We start from the raw sequence: 24,782 nt of genomic DNA on the forward strand, positions 1-24,782 counted from the left end.
CGTTCAGACAATGCGTAAAGCTATCATGGCCTCCTACCTGCATTCTGTCAGCACAGATGAGAAGCCATTGCATTCTTACTGTCCTAAGGGAGAAGACTCGTGGTGTTTTTTTCCAGAGAGCACTAGCCAGGCAAGAGGAACCCGAGTCTCACAGAGTCAAGAAGCCGTTCCTGGCGAAGATTCCCACTGAGAAGCGGAAATCCATCCTGGCAATATATCAAGACCTCACCTCTACAGAGCTTTTAGAGAAATGCCTCAAGGGAAGGACACAAAACCAAAATGAAAGCTTCCATGCAAAGATCTGGGCTTTGAGTTCAAAGAGGAAGTTTGCATCAGCAGCTAGAGTTCAATTCTGTGCTCAAGTTGCAGTTCTGAACCACATCTTTGGTTATGAACTTGCATATATGCCATCAGCAAGAGGGACAACAACCAGTGATGCCATAAAACAGCTTAGGATGGCAGATAAAGATCGTCTGTCACCAAAGATGCATCGCGCCAAGAAAAGGAAAAGTGCAATATAACCCTGGTGGATATTAACTGGATTCATCATATAAACCTGTAATAAATCAAAAGCTGGCAACAAAGAGTAGGGTTGTGCCTATGATACCCTTTCAACACCATAACATCCTAAATGATGAAAGGGGACCAGTAACCATGAACAAAAAAACTATGACACTCATTCCTGAAAAACTTGATTTTTGCACATTTAACTTGATTCATATCCAAAACGACTTCACTGATTTTTAACTGCAAATCTTTCTCGGATTCAGCATAATTGGGAGAACATTTGGAGGCAGATTTATGTCCTTCTGTCAAGGACTAGTAGGATTTTTTCATATATACATGGTTTTTTTTTTTTGCTTTTTTCATCAACTTACTTTGGATTTTTTTTTCTCATAACAGACTGATCAGAACATCATAATTCTGCCTCCGTTTCTTCATCTATCTTAGCCCATTATAAAGACAAAAAATAATCAATATCCAGTCAAAGGTCTATCCTCTGAATCAATGACTTGAAAACTCGGTGGCATCTTCTCTGAGACAAGACAGTTACTAGGAAAAAATCTCAGCCACTTTCACCCGAAACTAAAAAAGTTCGATTTTCTAATGGACAATCCCCTTAATTAAGAACAAACTAGATGCTGGGAGATACAAAGACAGGTCACTATGAGCATAACTCCCCTTCCTGTATAATACAGCTAGGTAAATACCTACAGGTCATTGCTGACAGTTTTGCAGATGCATAAAGGGTGTCTGGATCAACAATCAGCTACCAAACCATCCCGAACACAACAACACTACATCCAACCCATTGATGGAGTCTAATTGAAGTGTGTGGAGATCTTCAAGTATATGGGAAGCACAATTTAAGCAATTGGATCACCTGATAAAGATATCACAGCCAGAATTAAGAAAACTAGCCAAGCACTTGGAAGACTGAGTGAAGTTTCTCCACCAAAAGGGCCTAAGACTGTCCAAAAAGTTTAAGATTTACAAAGCCATAGTTCCTTCCTCATTGTTACATGGGCATGAAACCTGGATCCTGTATCATTGGCACATCAAGCAGGTAGAATAATTATGTATATGATTACAAACATCTGCTGACAGGACAGTCTCTAATCAAAAGTGCTGGACTGAGCTAACAGAAAAAGCAAGGAGTCACATTATCAGAATGGACAACAGCCACATTGCCCCTACAAGTGATGTATGGAGTACTCACATAGAATTGGAAGGCCTAAACTGAGGAATGAGGACACCCTGAAGAGCAACACCTGCATTTGAAAAGGATCAACAACAGTACATAGCTGTTGCAAGAGACAGACACTGGAATCACAGCTTCCCCTGTCCTGACTATTAATTACCAATGTCAAATTTGTGGGCACCACTGTCCTTCTAGTTTTAGGCTGCAAAGCCACACACACTGACATTGTTGAGAGCACAGACTGTCATCTTTAGATCCTGATGGATTACCATAATGTGGATGATTTTTTTTCTGAGTACAGGTGTTCTATTGGGATGGTTTTGGTGCATTTTATTATTATTATTATCAATGCTTTACTTTCTAATGTGTCCGTTTGTTTTGTAAATTTTTGGAAGCCAAGCTGTGGAAGCAGAGTCCATGATGGTTCTTATGAACTATCTGTCAACAGTAATTAGAGTATCCTTCTATTGTCCAATGCCTATGCTTGCCACTGATTTCAGTATGTGTATTTTCCTGTCTATTTTAAATGTCAGATCTTGGACATGTGGATTGAAGACCATTTGAGTATAAAAAATGAGGCCTAGAATTATCATTATTATTATTTTCCCTCCACCAATGGTGCTTTTATGATCCATGGTTGTCTGGAACTTGAGTTTCCATTCTCTTATTTCTAAGCTGCTATTCTATTATTCTATTATTAGTTTGGACACATGGAAAGAATGAGTGAAGAAAGACTGGTAAAAGAGGTATGGAAGGCAGATGTGGAGGGAGTGAACATGAGGGGACGTCCTAGGATGAGATGGATGGATAAGAACATAAGAATAAAGGAGACTGCAAGAGACCATAAGGCCTACACTAAGCAGCTCTGCATCCATCACCACCTGCCATCCCCATCCATAAAGTTGTTTAATCGTTTAATCGTTTCTTAAAACAACTGATAGTTTCAGCGCTTACTACTTGGGGTGAAGGGGGCTTTGGGGAAGAGGGGAATCTCTGTTGAGGAAGGACAGGAGAGGACAGAAGATAGGGGTGAATGGAGAATGGTTGTATATGGATGATGTTGTGATGCATGAGGTGGAATGGGTGGGGGGATGGGGGGTGAAGTAGTATGTGTGAGCAAAATTTGACGCAGCCCGAAGGGATTTCTCCCCGTCTTCTCCTTTTATGCATGGGGGGACGGAGAGGGGGGTCGCTGATTTAATGAAGCGGCCTTGCTGTGGATGCACTGTGACTTGCAACACTACCTCTGACCCAGGGCAGTGGACAAGGTACAGGGATGGGAGGGAGGGTGAAGGGGAGTGGAGTGTATTCAGGGATGGAATGGGTGGGAATGATTTTATGCCTTTTTCTTTTTGGCTACCTCCCTTGTAAGGGGGAAAAAGCCTTGGTATATGTATGTATGCATGCTTGGGTGTTCTTAGCTGTTATTTTGTAATTACTATTCTAAGTTATCATCAGGTCACTTCCATAGGTAAGTGCTCTGATGTTATCTTCTAGTACTACTGCTCCACGCAGTCTTGTGGTCACTATTGTTATTTTTTGTTCCACAAATCTTATTATTTTGGGTTACTTTGCAGTCATACTATATAAGGACTGAGGAACAAAATCAGATGGTGGCAATAATAAAGGAATCTCTTTACTTTATTTTGCTAGAAAAATACTTGCCCACATCTTCCTCAATAGACTCATCACTCAGGCATCAACCTGCCTGAAGACCAGTAAGGCTTCCACCCTTTTGTCCCTTGCAGCATTGCTTCCGACCCTGGCAGTGGGCAGGAGACAGGGATGACCCTTCATCCATGAGGAGATAAGATGAGAGGGAAACAAATTGGTGGCGGATGGAAATGAAATGGGCAGGAGTGGCTGCACACTTTGGATGATGGCTACCTACTTTATATGGGGGAAGAGGCCATTGATATATATATGTACATGAAGATGAGTCTGGGATCCATATTGGAAAACTGTAAACACCAGACTCAATTGAAGGGTTTATTTGCCCAACGTTTCGATTCCCGTCCAGGAATCGTTTTCAGGGGGTATAATGGTTACAAGACTGTGAACTCAAATATAAATTGTCAAAGTAGTAAACCTGGGAAAGGTTCACACTCTCAATCACATGTACAAAGCAAACCTTTTTACAATATTAAATATACTACAATTCAAATGAAAAATTGGTACTAAATAAAATAAAAATAAAAATAAAAAAGTTATATAGCTGTGAACATAAAACAAGTGTAGCAAAAAAATCATCATATATATATAAACGTAAAAACACCAGAACATTGGACAAAGATGCAAATGGAGGTGGACCAAATGTCCACAATGAAGTGACAAGAACAAACGACGAAATTACAATCAGACAAAAAAGAGGCTAAATGGCTGTGAACATAAAACAAGTGTAGCAAAAAAGTATCAATACATAACACAAACATAAAAACACTAGAAAATAGTCCAAAGATGCAAATGGAGGTGGACCAAATGTCTGCAATGAAGGATGGGGGAACAGGAGGAAAAGGTCTCAAGAACAAATGACTACATTACAATCAGACAAATAAAAATAAGATACAAAGAAGATAAAAAAGAAAGAACAGAAGAGAAAAAGGAAGAAGAAGAAAAAGAAGAAGAAGAAGAACAACAACAATAACAAAAGTCAGGGAAGGGGGAGTTAAAAAGGTACACTGGGAGACCACCTTCGAGAAAGGAGGTCGGACAAAAGCCACATGGAGAACAAATGTCAGCTCGTAAAGAAGCAGACTGAGACTGGAAAAACAGAACAAAGGAATTAGACTGTGTTACTCCTCATTCTCACAGTGCTCAACAAGGAAGTACGAACGGTTAGCGAGAATGAGTGATGAGGAGAATGAATGAGTCATAAATCAATAAACAAAAGCTCACTTCGTACCTCTAATACTTTGATGGGTGGCCTTTATGTGCAATGATCTCACGAAGGCGGTTTGGAATGGAAGTGTCGTATTTGGCAAGATGTGCAGGGGTTATACTAGCCCAGGATTGGCGAATGGCTGCCTCAAGCTTGGGCACAGAGCTCATATCTTTACCCTGCACGTCTTGTTTAATGTGGTTCCATAGGTTTTCTATTGGGTTTATGTCAGGACTATTGCCTGGCCAGTCTGCTATGTAAGGTATATGACAGTCTTTAAGCCACTGAGTAACACTACGAGCAGTGTGGGCTGGGGCATGATCTTGTTGAAAGATGTTAGCACCTGAGCTATTAAAAGAATCCTCCAGGGGGGTAAATGATATGGACAAGGAAGTGCGAACGGACAAGTGGGCGGAGCTAAGGGTAGGGTTTATGATGTATGCTATCAATCATCCCTCAGTTGCCTCTTAGCCTTCGTGGGGAGGCTTTTTGTTCCGTGAGTGTTCTGGTGACGCCACCTAGGCGGTCAGTGTTTTTTGCAGACAGAGGTGCTTTCTAGCCTTAATATGGGCAAGAACAAGTATCTATCACAAGAGACAATAACCCAGATCATAGCTTTACATAAATCTGGTCACCAAACAAAGGAAATAAGAGAGCTGGTTGGGGTTGGCAAGACGTCTGTGTGCAAGTGGGTTGCCATTTTTAACCCCTTCCATACAGTGCCGCATATGTAGGCGGCATGAGGAGCAAGTGGATATGCGAGGCTGCCATATCGGCGTCTTGATTATATTTATTGTAGTTGCCCCTGCGTAATGACATACTCTCTAAACTGTCTTCATCACATTTTCTATGGTTATCAAAATTCACGGGTGAAAGAGAGAACGATTGATATAAGCGGCGACTATATTTCATGATGCGAGTATTATTACGACACATCGTACGTCTAGCAGCTAATGCTGCCCGCGAGATTTTGGCCCATACTGAAGAGGTTAAGAAGGATGGTGGCTGTGACACACCCAGTTACAAACCAAGGAAAAAGTACCCCAAAAAGACATCCCCTCATGCTATTAATGTTATCAATAGACAGTTAGAGCATAATCCACGTGTTACCACCAGAAAAATAAAAGAAAATAACCCGGGACTCTTTGGGGAGGTTAGTGTGCAAACAGTTAGCCGCCACATTCACGACCTTGGATACAGAAGCCACCGCCCGGTGAAGAAGCCTCTTCTCATTCTTAACCAGAGGCGCCGTAGGGTCGAGTTTTGCAAGAAATATCTTCAGTGGGATGATGACAAGTGGCTGGATATTCTCTGGACTGATGAGTCCACCTTTACTGTGACTGGAAACGTGTATCGGCGTGCGGGTAGCGAGCCTCTTGACCACTGGTACGTTCAACAAATAGTGAAACACCCTGATTCTCTAATGGTATGGGGAAGTTTTAGTGGAAGAGGACTTGGGAGCCTTGTTGTACTACCGAAAAATGTAAAAGTGAACCAATATGTTTATTATGAACTCTTAACCCCTTCTATACGATGCCGCACACGTAGGCGTCATGAGGAGCAAGTGGATTCGCGACGCTGCCATATCGGCGTCTTGATTATATTTATTGTAGTCGCCCCTGTGTTTTTACATTCTCCCAAATGTGCCCTGAATCCCATTCTCTGTGGTTTTCAAAATTCGCGGGTGAAAGAGAGAACGATCGATATAAGCAGTGACTATATTTTATGATGTGAGTATTATTACGACACGTCGTACGGCTGGCATTGGCTGCTGCCCGCGAGATTTAAGTCCCATAGTGAAGTGGTTAAATGACCATCTTGAGGATTCTTTTAATAGCTCAGGTGCTAACATCTTTCAACAAGATGATGCCCCAGCCCACATTGCTACTAGTGTTACTCAGTGGATGGGGTGAAGGGGGCTTTGGGGAAGAGGGGAATGTCTGTTGAGGAAGGATGGGAGAGAACAGAAGACAAGGGTGAATGGAGAATGGTTGTATATGGATGATGTTGTGATGCATGAGGTGGAATGGGGGGTGAGGTAGTATGTGTGAGCAAATTTTGACGCAGCCCAAAGGGATTTCTCCCCGTCCTCTCCTTTTATGCAATGGGGGGACGGAGAGGGGGGGTTGCCGATTTAATGAAGCGGCCTTGCTGTGGATGTGCTGTGTCTTGCAACACTGCTTCTGACCCAGGGCAGTGGACAAGGTGCAGGGATGACCCGTCATTCAGGAGGTGCTCAGATGGGAGGGAGGGTGGAGGGGTGTGGAGTGTATTCAGGGATGGAATGGGTGGGAATGATTTTATGCCTTTTTCTTTTTGGCTACCTCCCTGGTAAGGGGGAAAAAGCCTTGGTATATGTATGTTACTCAGTGGCTTAAAGACTGCCATATACCTTACATAGCAGACTGGCCAGGCAATAGTCCTGACATAAACCCAATAGAAAACCTATGGAACCACATTAAACAAGACCTGCAGGGTAAAGATTTATTGATAATGGGTGATTTCAATTTTACTGACTTTGATTGGATGACCCTTCAACATGGCTATATAGGTAGTCGCTTGATTGATTTTCTTGGTGAAAATTACTTAATTCAACATGTAAAAGAGCCCACAAGATATGGAAACTTACTCGATCTATTGATCACTAGCTGCGAAAGCATGGTAACTGATGTAGAAGTCGGTGAAACTGTTGCAAATAGTGATCACAACTTAGATTCAAACTCTTTAAAAATTTAGAATAGATACTTGTGTTCCTAAAAAACCCGATTTCAGTAAAGCTCAGTTCATAGGGCTACGTCGGGAGCTTCAGCTTACAGATTGGGAGGCAAAATTAAGTGAAAGACCTGTAGCTCAGATGTGGGAAATATTTCAAAATATGCTCACTAAGATGATTCATACTTACATTCCTTTTAAGGACAGACGTCCCCCAAATCAGGCTCGCCCAAAGTGGCTCGACAAAGAAACTGAAAAAAGTATTGCTAAAAAGAGACAGGCTTATAAGAAATATAAGTGCTCGGGTGCATCTAATAACTATGAAAGTTATGTATCAATACAGAGAGATTTAAAAAAGACAATAAAAAAAAGAAAACAACAATATGAAATGAATATCGCTGATAAATCCAAAGAGAATCCCAAAGAATTCTATAGTTAGGTACATTAGAGATAAAAAGGTTGTTAGGAATCACATTGGTCCACTATTATCTGCTGATGGTAAACTTGAACATTCAAATGAAGGAATGTGTAATATTTTAAACAATTATTTTAGCTTGGTATTCATAAACGAAACACCGCAAAGTGAACTCCAAACTGAAACCTATGAAAAGTCTCGGGTAAACTTACTCACTACTGTAAATATAACAAAAGAAAAAATTAGTTGGCATCCAAGGATCTTAAAAGAAATGTTGTTCCATTAGAAATTATTTTCAAGAAATCCATCATATCCGGAGATGTCCCAAGAGAATGGAAGCTAGCTAACATTACTCCCATATTCAAAAAAGGTGACAAAAAGAAGCCAAATAACTATAGGCCTATAAGTTTGACTTCAATCGTAGGAAAAATAATGGAAACTATCATCAGAGATGCTATCGAACATCATTTAGAAAGTAACCGTTTGATAAATGATAGCCAACATGGTTTCAGACGGAAACATTCTTGCGTGACTTACTCGAATTCTACAACACAGTTATCTCCAATTATGACAAAAGAAACAATATAGATTTAATATATCTAGACTTTGCAAAAGCTTTTGATACCGTCCCACACGAAAGACTACTTACTAAATTAGCTTCACACAGAATAAGTGGTAGCCTATTAAGTAGGACTAGTAATTGGTTGAATGATCGAAAACAGAGAGTTGTTTTAAATGGAAAAACTTCTTGGGCCACTTCTATTCATAGTATATAAAAATGATATAGACCATGGACTAAAATCTACTGTTTCCAAATTTGCTGATGATACAAAACTGTGCGGAGTGGCAAATGATCACTCAAACCAATTAGATATTCAAGAAGATTTAGATAGATTGCAGCAATGGTCTGAAAAGTGGCTAATGAAATTTAACACAAGTAAATGCAAGGATATGCACATAGGTAAAAATGACAGTAAGTACGATTACAAGTTATTTGGAAATTCGTTAACAGAAGTGAATAGTGAAAAAGATCTCGGTGTAATTATCAGTAACGATCTCAAATCATCCAAGCAGTGTATTTCAGCCTCTGAGAAAGCAAATAAGATTCTAGGACTGATTGCGCGATCTTTTGACTTCAAAAGTCCATCACTCATTAACAAGTTATATAAATCATTAGTTCGTCCACATTTGGAATATGCTGTTTCTGTATAGTCACCGAATCTCATTAAAGACATTGACAGACTGGAAAAAGTACAACGCCAAGCCACAAAACTAATTCCAAATTATAAAAATAAATCATACGAAAATCGACTAAAACATATGAATCTGTTTTCCCTAAAAAAGCGTAGACTCAGAGGTGACTTGATACAGGTCTTTAAGATTCTAAAGGTAATTGACAACATCAAAAGTGACAAAATTTTCACATTGAATGCGAATCAGACAAGAAACAATGGTCTCAAACTGTCCGGAAATAGATTCAATTTGGAAGTGGGTAGAAACAACTTCGCCAACCATGTAGTTAATGAATGGAATAAAATTCCTGCACAGGTAGTGCAATGTAGTTCAGTTCGAAGCTTTAAACATCATTTAGATAAACACCTCAGCAAGATGCTGTAATGATTATAATATATTTTATATTATTTGTTTTTGTTTTGTTATCATTTGTCTGTTTGATTCTCATTTATTATTAGTTATATGTCAATTCATTATTATTTACTATTTACTTGTTTGTTTATTATTTAACTATACCTACGCATTTATTTATGTATTTTATTTGTTATTTACATTATTATAGTTATTTATTTACTAATTTATTATGATTCTTTTTCCGCATCCGACCTAGATATGGACCAAAAGGTCTCCTGTTGGCAAGCTCTGCCTTTGTAATCCTTTGTAATATGAGTCCTGTGCCCAAGCTCGAGGCAGCCATTCGCCAATCCTGGGCTAGTATAACCCCTACACATCTTGCCAAGTACGCCACTTCCATTCCAAACCACCTTCGTGAGATCATTGCACATAAAGGCCACCCATCAAAGTATTAGAGGTATGAAGTGAGCTTTTGTTTATTGATTTAAGACTCATTCATTCTCCTCATCACTCATTCTTGCTAACCGTTCGTACTTCCTTGTCGAGCACTGTAAATAAATAGGATTGAGATCAATGCACCTGTTTATGCAGTTCCTCTTAATTTCCCATGCTTCCAAGAAGTCTTTTCATTTCTTATTTTCTTTGTGTAGAGTTGTCACTCCATCCCAATCAATCCTGTGTTGGTGTTCTGTAGTGTGTTTGTACAGGGCCGATTTCGGATCTTCTCACCTCACTGCACGTTGGTGTTCTTGTACTCTTGTGGTTAATTTTGTGAGAAGAAAGATGGATGTGATGGCTTTGAGTGAAACTAAGTTGAGAGAGAGGGGCGAGTGTGAGTTTGAGAGTGTAGTTGGGAGGTTCTCAGGAGTGTAGAGAGGACGGAGGAGAGAAGGGGTGGCTATACTAGTAAGTGAAGAGATAGGTAAATGTGTAGTGGAATGGAAGGAGGTTCCTTCAAGGTTAATGTGGATGAAGGAGAAACTGGAAAAGGAGATGTAGGTTTACGTGCATATGGGCCTGGTAGTGAGAAGAGTGTAGAAGAAAAGGAGGCTTTTGGATAGATTTAAATGAGTGCATAGAGGGATTAGGGAGAAACATCAATGTAGTGGTATTGGGTGACCTTAATGCTATGGTAGGAAATGAACCAGTGGACAGGGTGGTTGGGAAGTGTGGAGTTCCAGGAAAGAATCGTAGTGGAGAGTTGATGGTGATGTGTCAAGAGAGATGATGATAGCAAATACAGTGTTTAGGAAGAAAGTCAAGCACAAGTACACATGGGAGAGGGTGGTGGATGGAAGGGTGGTAGATAGAGCGTTAATGGACTATGTAGTGGTAAATAGGAGTAGAATAGGAAGAGTTAAGGATGTACATGTTCTAAAGGGAGAGAGTGGGGGTTATCAGATCATTTTCTGGTGGAAGAAGTTAAGAGTGGAGGATAAATGGAGAAAGAGGAAAAGGACAAAAGATAAGGAGGTGCTTAGAGTGAACAGCTTAAATGAGAAGGAAAAGGAGTACAAGAAGAAGCTGAGAGAGGAGTGTTGGTGAGAAGTGTTGCTGTAGATTTGGCTGGGGCTATTTTGAGTCTGTTTGTAATAAATCATGTGTTGAATGTATCAAGGTATGGCTGTATTATTTCTGTGACTGTGTTATGATGTGTACATGTGATTGTTATATCGTCTGCGTAGGAAGAGGTTTGTATTTCTGTGTATAGATTAAAGAGTGTGGGGAATAGAACAGAGCCCTGTGGTACTCCATTCTTAATGTTTCTGATGTGTGATGATTGGCCATTATATGACATGTAAGCATTTCTGCCTGCCAGATAATTGGCCAGCCATCTTTTGGTGTTATTATGCATGTCTGTGTTATATATTTTGTTTGTTAGTTTACGGCGGGGGATAGCATCAAAAGCTTTACTAATGTCTAATGTTATAAGAAGTGTTCTGTGATGGGGGCCTATCCAAGTTGATGCCATCTAATATTCTTTGCGTGAGGTTCATTTGAAGAGGGTTTGTGGAGTGTAGTGGCCTAAAACTGTGTTGTGATTGAGCAAGGGGAATATGTGGTGTGATGAGTTAAAGTATGAGGCATTCAATGACTTTGGAGGGGTGCAGAGAAGTGTGATTGGGCAGTGTGATGTTGGAATTGTTGGGTCTTTATTGGGTTTTGGGATTGTGATTATTTTCCCATACTTCTAGATGTCAGATGTAGTGTTATGTGAACAGCTGTAGTTTGCAATGTTTGTGAGTGCATGTATACCTTATGGTCCAATGTATTTTAGGTGGATGTTACTTATGTTGTCAGGGTCACAGGTAGATGAGTGCTTGAGGTTATGTATTGTGTTTTGTCCGACTGTCTATGAAAGGTGTATAATCTGAGTCTGTGGGAAAGTCTTTCTTACATCAAATGGTGTGTCGGATGTCAGGGTGAGAAGTGAGATAGCTTGTCTGTGAAAAACATTTTATGAGTGTGTTTGCTTGTTGTCTGTTTGAGGGTAAATTATCTGTTGTTGTGGTTATTACTGCATGAGAGCGTGTTGTGTTACTGTTGGACAGTGCAATGCTGCTGAGTGTTTTGTACAATTTGCTAGTATTTGTTTTATGATCAAGTGTATTGACAAACTTTTGCCAATTTTGTGTTTTTTGTTCATGTATTTTATTGGTAATCTCTGTGTTTAGTGTTTGTATTTGATCTGCTATGTTTTGAGGGATAGGTGTGGGGATATTGTGCTTAAGTTTATCTCATTGTCTGATGAGGCCTTGGATTTCTGGTGTGAAATTGGGGTTGTGTGATTTTCTGTTGCCTCTTGGGATATATCTCTTGTCTGTGTTTTGTATGATTGCATTAAAAGTGTGTACAGCATTGTTTATGTTTGTGATTGGTGTACTGTTAAGTGTCTCAAAATGTTGTTCTGCCTCTTCAGTAAAAAACTTTCCAGTTTGCTCTCTTGTAATTGATGTATGTGTGTCTGTGGCCAACTGGGGTGCATCTTATTTTGGTGGTGATGATGATTGGAAGATGGTCAGATCACTTGGATCTGACCACTCTCCATGAACTTGTTGGGGTTAGGCAGGGGGAACAGAAGGTAATATTAGGAGAGGAGGGAGGGTAGAGGGCTTGGTGTAGGATATGTGTATGATTATGTCTGTTTTTCATGATAGTCAGTGAGTCAAGTTGAGTCTGCATATCAAGCCCTCTGTCATTGTCTGGGTTGTCGACACACAAGGCCGACAACTTGGCGTTGAAGTCGCCACCCATGATAAGGTTTGGGATTGTGGCTAGTTGACTGAGTTTAGGCCTGAAGGTGTTTGGAACTGTGGGAGATGATTGGGGGGAAATGTATATATTAACTATTGTCAGTGTTGATTTATTGCCTGTACGGATTAGGATAGATTGGATTTCTGTAGTGTTATCTGTGTTAGGGAGGAGGATTTTGGTTGTGGCACTTGTGTCCACAAAACAGATGGATTGGTGGACCTGGGTATTAAGTCCACCACCATTGCCGTCGGTCTGGTCTTGTCTAATGGTGGTGAAGTTGTGAAATGTTGGTGTTTTGTGTGAGTGTCTTAGTTTTATTTCTTGTATGATGGATAGATTTAAATGAGAGCATAGAGGATTTAGGGAGAAATATCAGTGTAATAGTACTGGGACACCTTAATGCTAGGGTAGGAAATGATCCAATTGATGGAGTGGTTGGGAAATGTGGAGTTCCAAGAAAGAATCGTAGTGGAGAGTTGATGGTGGAAATGTGTCTAGAAAGAGAGTTGATGATAGCAAATACAGTGTTTTGGAAGAAAGTCAAGCATAAATACACATGGGAGAGGGTGGTAGATGGAAGGGTGGTAGATAGAGCGTTAATGGACTATGTAGTGGTAAATAGGATTATGATAGGAAGAGTTAAGGATGTACATGTGCTAAGGGGAGAGGGTGGGGGAATATCAGATAATTTTTTGGTGGAAGGTAAGTTGAGAGTGGAGGATAGATGGAGGAAGAGGAAAGGGACAAAAGGTAGGGAGGTGCTTAGAGTAAACTCTTTAAATGAAAAGGAAAAGGAGAAAGAGTACAAGAAGAAGCTGAAGGAGGAGTGGGAGGGAGTAAAGGATAGAGTAGAGCTAGGTGTGGAGGAGGAATGGAGATGGTTCAAGGAGGGAGTCACAAAGTGTGCAAAGATGGTGTGTGGAACAAGAAGGACAGGAGGAAATAGAAGGAAGGGTAGTGAATGGTGGGATGAGAAAACAAAGAAGGTTGTAGAAGAGAAGAAGCGAGCTTTCACAGATTGGTTACAAAATAGGATGAGGGAGTCATATGAGAGGTACAAAGAAAAGAAAAGAGAAGTAAAGAAAAAGGTAAAGGAGGCAAAGAGGAGAGCAGATGTGAAATGGGGTAAGAGTATGACAGAAAATTTTGAAAGTAATAAAAAGATGTTTTGGAAAGAAATTAAGAGAGGAAGAAGAGGCGAATCAAGTAGAGAAGAAAAGGTAAAAGGTGTAGATGGAGAGATGATAATGGAAGAGAAGGCAGTAAGGGGAAGATGGGCAGAATATTTTAGGGAGTTGCTAAATGTGAAGGAGGATAGGGAGGGAAAGATAGCTGCAGTGGGAAATGCTAAGAAAATGACAGTGATGAGTGAGGAAAATGGATGAGAAATAAGGAAGGATGAAGTGAAAGCAGTTGTTAAGATGATGAAAGCAGGTAAGGCACCTGGTCTGGTTGGATGCCATGCAGAATGTCTAAAAAAAGGAGGTACAGTGATGGTGGACTGGCTGGTGAGGTTACTTAATGTTTGCTGGAGAGAGGGTAGAGTACCGGAGGACTGGAAGAGTGCCTGTATAGTTCCACTTTACAAGGGAAAAGGGGACAAGTGTGAATGTAGTAGTTTCAGAGGGATTAACTTGTTAAGTGTAGTTGGGAAGGCTTATGGGAGGATCTTGATTGAGAGGATTAGGAGAGGAACAGAGGGAGTAATTGGTGAGGAACAGTGGATTTAGGATGGGTAGAGGTTGTGTAGATCAGATTTTTGTGGTAAGACAAATATGTGAGAAAGCTATAGGAAAGGGGAAGGATGTTTTTTGGGCCTTTATGGATCTGGAAAAGGCTTACGACAGGGTAGACAGAAAGGCACTGTGGGAGGTTTTGCGGATATACGGGATAGGAGGAAAGCTTCTAGGAGCTGTCAAGAGTTTTTATGAGAGTAGTAGAGCTTGTGTCAGGATTAGAAATGGAGTGAGTGAGTGGTTCGAGGTAAAGGTGGGACTTTGTCAAGGATGCATTATGTCGCCCTGGCTGTTCAACTTATACATGGATGGGGTAGTGTGAGAGGTAAATGCAAGGGTAGTGGGTCAGGTATTGGAGATGGTTAAAGAAAATGGAGAAAAGTGGGAGGTGAGCCAGCTGTTGTTTGCGGACGACACTGCGCTTGTGGTAGGATCGGAGGAGGGATTGAGGAAGTTGGTGACAGAGTTTGGGAGAGTGTGTGATAGAAGAGAGCTGATGATAAATGTGGGTAAAAGTAAGGTGATGAGATGTACAAGGGGTGAAAGTGGCAGCAAACTGGAAGCGAGCATTAAGGGAGAGCGACTGGAGGAAGTGGATAGTTTTAGATACTTGGGTGCAAATGTGGCAGGAAAAGGTGGAATGAAGGTGGAGGTAGAATGTAGATTGAGAGAAGCGAGTAAATGTCTTGGTGGATTAAAAAGTGTAATGAGGAATAGACATTTGGGAATGGATGCTAAGAGGAGACTATATGAAGGAGTAATTGTGCCAACAGCACTGTATGGGGCAGAAACATGGAACATAAGAGAGGAAGAGAGGAGTTTGAATGTGTTTGAGATGAGGTGTCTGAGAAGTATGATAGGGGTTACTACGCTGGATAGAGTGAGAAATGAGGAGGTGAGGAGGAGAACAGGGGTGGAAAGGGGGTTGGGAGATAGGGTTGATGAAAGAGTGTTAGGATGGTTTGGACACATGGAAAGAATGAGTGAAGAAGGACTAGTAAAAGAGGTATGGAAGGCAGATGTGGAGGGAGTGAACATGAAGGGACGTCCTAGGATGAGGTGGATGGATGGGGTGAAGGGGGCTTTGGGGAAGAGGGGAATGTCTGTTGAGGAAGGATGGGAGAGGACAGAAGACAGAGGTGAATGGAGAATGGTTGTATATGGATGATGTTGTGATGCATGAGGTGGAATGGGTGGGGGATGGGGGTGAGGTAGTATGTGTGAGCAAATTTTGATGCAGCCCAAAGGGATTTCTCCCCATCTTCTCCTTTTATGCATGGGGGGGACGGAGAGGGGGGGGGGTCGCCGATTTAATGGAGCGGCCTTGCTGTGGACGTGCTGTGTCTTGCGACACTGCTTCTGACCCAGGGCAGTGGACAAGGTGCAGGGATGACCCGTCATCCAGGTGCTAAGATGAGAGGTAGGGTGGAGGGGTGTGGAGTGTATTCAGGGATGGAATGGGTGGGAATGATTTTATGCCTTTTCCTTTTTGGCTACCTCCCTTGTAAGGGGGAAAAAGCCTTGGTATATGTATGTATGTATGTATGATGGAAACGTGTATGTTGTGTTGTTTGAGGAAGTGTTCAAGTTTGTGTTGATGCCATCAATGCAGTGTTGTAATATACTAATGTTGTGTGTTCTGTATGTGTTGTATGATGCCTTCTGTGGTTGGGGGTGTTGATGGGGGAAGGTATAGGATCTGGGTTAGAGGGAGGGAAAGGAGTTGCTAAATGTGAGGGAGGATAGGGAGGGAAAGGTAGTTGCAGTGGGAATCACTAAGAAAATGACAGTGAGAAGTGAGGAAAATGGAGGAGAAATAGGGAAAGATGAAGTGAAGGTAGTTGTTAAGATGATGAGAGCAGGTAAGGCACCTGGGCTGGATGGATGTCATACAGAATGTCTGAAAAAAGGAGGTACAGTTATGGTGGACTGGCTGGTGAGGTTATTTAATGTTTGTAAGAGAAGGTAGTGCCAGAGGACTGGAGGAGTGCATGTATAGTTCCACTTTACAAGGGAAAAGGGGACAAGTGCGAGTGTAGTAGTTTCAGAAGGATTAGCTTGTTAAGTGTAGTTGGGAAGGCTTATAGGAGGGTCTTGATTGAGGATTAGGAGAGGAACACAGGGGGTAATTGGAGAGGAACAGTGTGGGTTTAGGACAGGTAGGGGTTGCATAAATCAGATTTTTGTGGTAAGACAGATATGTGAGAAAGCTATAGGAAAAGTTAATGTTGTTTTTTTGGGCTTTTATGGATTTGGAAAAGGCTTATGACAAGGTAGACAGGAAGGCACTGTGGGAGGTATATGGGATAGGAGGAAAGCTTTTAGGAGCCGTCAAGAGTTCTTACGAGAGTAGTAGAGCATGCGTCAGGATTAGAACTGGAGAGAGTGAGTGGTTTGAGGTAAAGGTGGTACTTCGTCAGGGATGTGTTATGTCACCCTGGCTGTTCAATTTATACATGGATGGGGTGGTGCATGAAGTAAATGCAAGGGTAGTGGGTCAGGGATTGGAAATGATTAAAGAAAATGGAGAAAAGTGGAAGATAAGCCAGTTGTTGTTTGCAGGCAACACTGTGCTTGTAGCAGGATCAGAGAAGGGACTGAGGAAGTTAGTGACAGAGTTTGGAAAGGTGTGTGAAAGAAGGAAATTGAAGATAAATGTGGGTAAAAGGTGATGAGATGTACAAGGGGAGAAAGTGGCAGCAAACTGGAAGTGAGTATTAAGAGAGAGAGACTGGAGGAAGTGGACAGTTTTAGATACTTGAGTGCGAATGTGGCAGGAAAAGGAGTGGAGGAGGTAGAATGTAGATTGAGAGAAGCGAGTAAATGCCTTGGTGGATTAAAAAAGTGTAATGTGTAATACACATTTAGGAATGGATGCTAAGAGGAGATTGTATGAAGGAGTGATTGTGCCAACAGCACTGTATGGGATAGAAATGTGGAACTTAAAGAGAGGAAGAGAGGTGTTTGTATGTGTTTGAGATGAGGTGTCTGAGAAATATGATAGGGTTACAAGGCTGGATAGAGTGAGAAATGAGGAGGTAAGGAGGAGAACGGGGGTTGAAAGGGAGTTGAGAGATAGGGTTGATAAAAGAGTATTGGGATGGTTTGAACACATGGAAAGAATGAGTGAAAAAAGACTAGTAAAAGAGGTGTGGAAGGCAGATGTGGAAGGAGTGAACATGAGGGGTTGGCCTAGGATGAGATGGATGGATGGGGTAAAAGGGGCTGTGGGTAAGAGGGGAATGTCTGCTGAAGAAGGACGGGAGAGGACAGAAGATAGGGGTGAATGGAGAATGGTTGTATATGGATGATGATGTGATGCATGAGAGGTGAGGGAGTATGTATGAGAAATAATTTGATGCAGCCTGAAGGGATTTCTCCCTGTCTTCTCCTTTTCTGCATGAGGGGACAGAGAGGGGGGTTGCCTGTTTAATGAAGCAGCCTTGCTGTGGATGTGCTGTGAATTGTGACACTGCTTCTGACCCAGGGCAGTGGGCGAGACACAGGGATGACCTGTTATACGAGAGGTACCAAGGTAAGAGGGAGGGAAGAGGGTGGAGGGGAGTGGAGTGTGATAGAGATGGAATGGGTGGGAGTGGTTCTATGCCTTTGGTTTTTGGCTACCTCCCTTATAAGGAAGGAAGGGAGAAAAAAACAAAAAAAGCCTTTGATATATGTATGTATTATCTCTTGAGACTGGGTGGGTTTCACTTTTCCCTACTACCTACACTACTTATAGTGGTCACATTCTAATCATAATTCTCAAATGGCAGAAAGTCTTTTACTTTTTGGGGGAATTTTTGAGATATATCATACTTTCTTCATGTGATGTGGTGGGTGGAAAGGCAAGCAGCCACTACATCTGGGCTTGAAAAGTTCCCCCGACATAAATTTTGATGGTGGTTTTCCAGTAAAAGTTATATATATATATATATATATATATATATATATATATATATATATATATATAAATACATATATAAATATATATATGTATATACATATATATATATATACATATATATATATATACATAGATATATATATATACACACATATATATATACACACATATATATATATATACACACACACATATATATATATACACACACACATATATATATATATACATATATATATATATATATACACATATACATATGTATATATATATATATATATATATATACGTATACATATATATATAAATAAATATACATATATGTATATATATGTATATATATATATATATATATACATATATATATATATACATATATATATTTTTTGTATCAAGCAATGCATTAGATTTTTCTCAAATGCATCATGGGATTGAGGTTCTGGTGATGGGTGTGGAGAAATGCCAACAACTACAAAACTAATTCAAATTCTTATCAAATAATCCATTCTAGAAGCAAGTAAATGCCTTGGTGGATTGAAGAGTGTAATGAGGAACAGACATTTGGGAATGGATGCTAAGAGGAGACTGTATGAAGGAGTGATTGTGCCAACAGCACTGTATGGGGCAGAAACATGGAACATAAGAGAGGAAGAGAGAAGGAGTTTGAATGTGTTTGAGATGAGGTGTCTGAGAAGTATGATGGGGGTTACTAGGCTAGATAGAGTGAGAAATGAGGAGGTGAGGAGAAGAACGGGGATGGAAAGGGAGTTGGGAGTTAGGGTTGATGAAAGAGTATTAGGATGGTTTGGACACATGGAAAGAATGAGTGAAGAAAGACTAGTAAAAGAGGTATGGAAGGCAGATGTGGAGGGAGTGAACATGAGGGGACGTCCTAGGATGAGGTGGATGGATGGGGTGAAGGGGGCTTTGGGGAAGAGGGGTATGACTGTTGAGGAAGGACGGGAGAGGACAGAAGACTGGGGTGAATGGAGAATGGTTGTATATGGATGATGATGTGATGCATGAGGTGGAATGGGCGGGGGTATGGGGCATGGGGGGATGGAGAGGAGGGGGTTGCTGATTTAATGAAGTGGTCTTGCTGTGGATGTACTGTGTCTTGCGACACTGCTTCTGACCCAGGGCAGTGGACAAGGTGCAGGGATGACCCGTCATCCAGGAGGTGCTAAGATAAGAGGGAGGGTGGAGGGGTGTGGAGTGTATTCAGGGATGGAATGGGTGGGATTGATTTTATGCCTTTTCCTTTTTGGCTACCTTCCTTGTAAGGGGGAAAAAGCCTTGGTATGTATGTATGTATAACTTTCTCCAGAAATTTTCACATTTTCAAAATCTATAACCACCTGCTTTTTTATGGGTAAACACAAGTCAATTATAGTAAGTTTTCCTTCAAATATACCTGTTCTAACTGCTGCAAATAAAACAGGCCAAACACATTTATCATTATATATATATATATATATATATAAAATTGCTTTGCTTACCCTTGATCAATGCGATCCATTGGTCCCATTTGGCCCATCATGGGGTGAGGTGCTGGACCATGCATGTGTCCATGCAGAGGTGGGCCCCCGGGTGGCCCACCTGGTGGGCCACCAGGACCAAAGGGAGGACCACCTGGCCCAAATGGACCTCCTGGACCTGAAAACCCAGGACCAGGACCTGGCCCACCAGGACCAGGAAAAGGCCCAGGATGACCCGGCCCTGGTCCTGGGGGTCCATTGTTCATGGGTCCCATAGGCCCCATGGGTCCCATGGGTCCCGGGCCTGCCATGGTTGGTCCATTAGGTCCGTTGATGTGGGGTCCACTGGGCGTAGGACTACTGTAGTTGGTTGAGCAGGGGAAGGACATGGGTGAAGGCCCGGGTCCTGCCAGACTGCTGGGCACCATGGCACTGCTGGGCCCTCCCGACACAGGTGGCTGTGGGAAGGGAGAGGGCCCCCCTGGTCCTGGAGTGGAGGCATTGGAAGGAGCTGGAGAACCAGGAAAAGGAGCAGAGGGGGGGCCTGATGTCGGAGGCCCCGTGAAGCTGTTTGGTGGCGTGGTGAAGGGTGGGGTGGGGCCAGTTGGCCCCGGAAACGAGGAAGATGTCGAGGTGACCACGGGACCTGGGGGTCCTGGGGAAGGGCGGGTGAGGGGAAGGCCAGGGGGGTTGAATGTAGGGGTTCCTGGTGCAGAAAAGGTGGGTGTGGCTGGGTTCGGAAAACCTGGGGGACCAACAGAAGGGGGACCGTGAGGCTCTGAGGGGGCACCAGGGGGGCCCTTCCAGCCGAGAGGTGCTGGCTCCGCCTCCAGGGTGGCGATGTGCCCTCACGCACACACACCAACAACACACGCAGCCTGCAAACATAAGATCTTTTAAGTACATCATAAAAACACATACACACACATACACAGATGATGCAAAATTACTAAAGAAAGTAAGTACAGAAAAAGACTGAATCACTACAGAGAGACCTGAACAAAGTCCGGGAATGGAGCCAAAAGTGGTAAGTGAACTTCAACATCAAGAGTAATCTAGGAGTAATTATCACCATATACATGTCCCCAAACATGCACATAAACAAAATAGTTGGTGAAACCTATAAATCATTAAGATCAATAAAGATGGTTTTTAATTACCTGGATTAAGTAATTAAAAAAAAAAAAAAAAAAAAACTGTCACACTGATACCACCAAGATTCGAGTATGCAGCGACACTATTGACACCCAGTACAAAAAAAATATATAAATAAATAAATAAATAAATAAAAAGTAAAATAAACAAATGTATAAAAAAATTAGCAAGAATCCAAACAGCAATGACAAAGATGGCACCAACACTTTCAAAATTGACATACTAACAAAGATTATCTGAACTGGAGCTACTAACTCTGGAACAAAGAAGAGAAAGAGGAGATCTACTGGCTATCTACAGAATCAAGAAAGGCATGGAAAGCCTTGACAGAGAAGACTTATTAAAGTGAGAAAAAAAAAAAAAAAAAAAGTGGTGGATGTCTGGAACAAATTGGATGAAACAGTAGTGTGTACAAAAATCATACAGGAATTTCAGATCAAACTAGATGCTGAGAGATACAAAGATGGGTCACTATGAGCATAGCTCCCTTTCCCGTATAATATAACTAGGTAAATACACACACACACACACCCCGACCACGGAACTAACAACACCTTAATCACTGGGCCCCAAAGAAGATAAACAACAAAAAAGGAAACCTGGTTTGTATTGTATGGGAGGGGAGAAGTTGTGGGTGTCCGAAATAATATCTCTGTAGTGCTAGTTAAATGTATTAAGACGTAATTACCAAAAAAATGAAGGAAAATAACGAAAAGTCTGACTTCAATGACAACTTCGAATCAGAGCCATCTAGTGACAACATGTCAAACCCCAATGTGAACAAACTTTACGTGACTCCCGAGACCACGAGGGAATATCACAACGATGCTTTTTCTGGATTCAGTAAGTACGAAAGAAGGAGTTTAAGTCGAATCTTAGAGATAGAGAGGGAAATGAGCAAAAATAGGATACGGTGGGAGAATGAAATTATGGACTTACGGAACGAAATCGTTGGACTAATGGATCGCTTAGCGCAACCAAACATTCAAATTTCCAACCTGAGGAAAACTAACTTGGATCTAAGAAACAAGATTAAGGAAATAAAAAATGATATAAGAGAGCTGAAGAGTGATAATGAAAAGAAGAGAATTAATGATACTACCAATAGTGAAAACTTGAAAAAAGTGGTTATCAACAAAATACAAGAAATGACTGAAAAAAATCAAAGAGAACTTAGGTGAGGAAAGTATCCGAAAGATTAAGAAATGGAAGGAAAACATTGAAAATAAAGAAACTTTTTTCAAAGAAATAGTCCAACAACAAATGCAGGAAAATGCAAGAGACAATTATACAAGTAATTAATGAAAAGTCAAATTGGGTCAGAGACACAGTGGATAGGAAAAAAATGTATTGTGGTACATATATACATATATATACCAAAGGCCTTTTTCCCCCTTACACAGGGGGTTGCCAAAAAGAAAAAGTCATAGAAACCACTCCCACCCATTCCATTCCTCTTCACCCTCCTCCCTCCCTCTTATCTTGGTACCTCCTGGATGATGGGTCATCCCTGCATCCGGTCCATTGCCCTGGGTCAGAAGCAGTGTTGCAAGACACAGCACATCCGCAACAAGGCCGCTTCATAAATTCGGCGGCCCCCCTCTCCATCCCCTCATGCAGAAAAGGAGAAGACGGGGAGAAATCCCTTCGGGCTGTGTCAAATTTTTTCTCATACATATTTCCTCGCCCCCTATCCCCCACCCACTCCCCTTCATGCATCACAGCATCACCCATACACAACCCTTCTCCATTCACCCATCTTCTGTCCTCTTCCCGTCCTTCCTCAACAGACATTCCTCTCTTTTGTAATGCCACTTTCACTCCATCCATCCATTTCATCCTAGGATGCCCCCTCATATTCACTCCTTCCACACCTTTTACTAATCTTTCTTCACTCATTCTTTCCATGTGTCCAAACCATCCTAATACTCTTTCATCAACCCTATCTCTCAATTCCCTTTCCACCCCTGTTCTCCTCCTCACCTCCTCATTTCTCACTCTATCTAGCCTAGTATCCCCTATCATACTTCTAAAACATTTCATCTCAAACACATTCAAACTCCTTCTCTCTTCCTCTCTTATGTTCCATGTTTCTGCCCCATACAGTGCTGTTGGCACAATTACTCCTTCATATAACCTCCTCTTAGCATCCATTCCCAGATGTCTATTTCTCATTACACTTTTTAATCCACCAAGGCATTTACTCGCTTCTCTCAATTTACATTCTACCTCCACCCCCACTCCTCCCTTTCCTGCCATATTTGCACCCAAATATTCAAACATATCCACTCCCTCCAGTCTCTCTCCATTAATGCTCACTTCCAGCCTGCAGTGTTGTCAGCAAACAACAACTGGCTCACCTCCCACTTTTCTCCTTTTTCTTTAACCATCTCCAATCCCTGACCCACAAACCTTGCATTTACCTCTCGCACCATCCCATCCATGTATAGATTGAACAGCCAGGGTGAAATAACATATCCCTGCCAAAGTCCCACCTTTACTTCAAACCATTCACTCTCCCCATTTCTAATCCTAACACAAGCTTTACTACTCTCATAAAAACTCATGACTGCTCTTAACCCCTTCCATATGGTGAAGCCTACGTAGGCGTCATGAGAAGTAAGTGGGTACGCGAGGATGCCGATGTCGGCATCTTGATTATATTTATTGTAGTTGTACCCAGGGCTGGGGAGTCGGAACACAAAACCTCCGACTCCTCTATTTTTGGCACCACCGACTACTCCTCTTCATGTAATTAACTGATTATGGCCTACATATTATAAAGCCTATGCAACACACATACGCTCCAATCTTGAGTACACTTATATCATTATAACTGGTTTATATCAAAGAATAAATATATATATTATAGTGTGGCTTTCCTATGTTTGACCTCTTCATTAATACTTTATAACTGAAGTAGACAAAAAAATTTGAAAGGATATTGAAGAAAATTCAGTAAAAACAAAAAAAACAAAAAAAAAAGATTCTATAATGTAAGACATTTGGCATAATATATATATCTTTGCAAATAAGTGATAAGTACATCTAAAAAACAAAAATACGGTTTTTTATAACAAAAGTTGAAATATAACCTTTGTAAATATATAATGTAAGATTTTTTTACAGTTTTGCAAATACAAAATAAAAAAAAATTAAAATACTTTATAAAAGAAGTTTAGGCAAATTTCTTGAAAGGAAACAGTAAATATAGAGAAAATAAACCTTATTGATACGAGTATGGTACAAGGTCGAGTGTTACGGCTGAACATGTATGATACTGAAAGGTATATGTATCATACATACTTTTTGGGTATCATTATACTTCATATGTTTTCATACCTTCTTTTGTCTTAATGTACTGAAATTACTGGTACTGCTATGCGATTATTGCAATGGACATTACTCTAGTTCTGGAACCGATCTTATCGATACGAGTACAAAACAAGATACAGCTGAACTTGTTTGAAATGTGAAACTTATTTTTTTCAATTTTAAATATCCTTATTTCAATAATTCAATGTTAAAAAGTATAGAGGGGAAAAAGAAGGGGAAAGGAGTGAAGATATAGTATTATTGCGTTAGTCTACAGTTGAAATCATAATTATCCTACTGTTTGGCAACACAGCAGCGGGAGAAACTACCAAACTGATGGAGTGATGGAAATTATGCATATGGAACTTGACAGGAATATTACAGCTCCCGTGACTGTGTGTCAACAGGTGAAAAATGGAGGTGTTTAATTTATTCAAGTAATACTTTGCATGTTTATCGGTCTATGTATAAATTTGAAAGCCAGCATTGCACAAGGACGTTTTGGGGGTTTAGTGGAATGACCACGAAGATAAGACGATGAGATTTATTACATTTTATGAAATTATTTTTTTATATATTCTACTTATAAGGAGTGTGAACTGCATAACTCTACAGACTAAACAAAGGCCTTATAAAATGTAAATT

At 41.0% G+C, this 24,782-nt stretch overlaps 1 protein-coding gene across 1 annotated transcript in view; it reads right to left on the minus strand.

The window, feature by feature from the left end:
* Chi (LIM domain-binding protein 2 Chi) overlaps positions 1–24,782 on the minus strand; it is a 499,269-nt gene that overhangs the window by 454,970 nt on the left and 19,517 nt on the right. Inside the window, exon 2 of the mRNA XM_076188440.1 lies at positions 19,689–20,545. Within this exon, the coding sequence (XP_076044555.1) occupies positions 19,689–20,095 (407 nt within the window). The 5' untranslated portion in view covers positions 20,096–20,545. The remainder of the gene's footprint in view (positions 1–19,688; positions 20,546–24,782) is intronic.

Source organism: Oratosquilla oratoria, chromosome 1 (assembly GCF_046742065.1).
Source record: "Oratosquilla oratoria isolate Oo_2021 chromosome 1, ASM4674206v1, whole genome shotgun sequence".
Lineage (NCBI taxonomy): Eukaryota > Metazoa > Arthropoda > Malacostraca > Stomatopoda > Squillidae > Oratosquilla > Oratosquilla oratoria.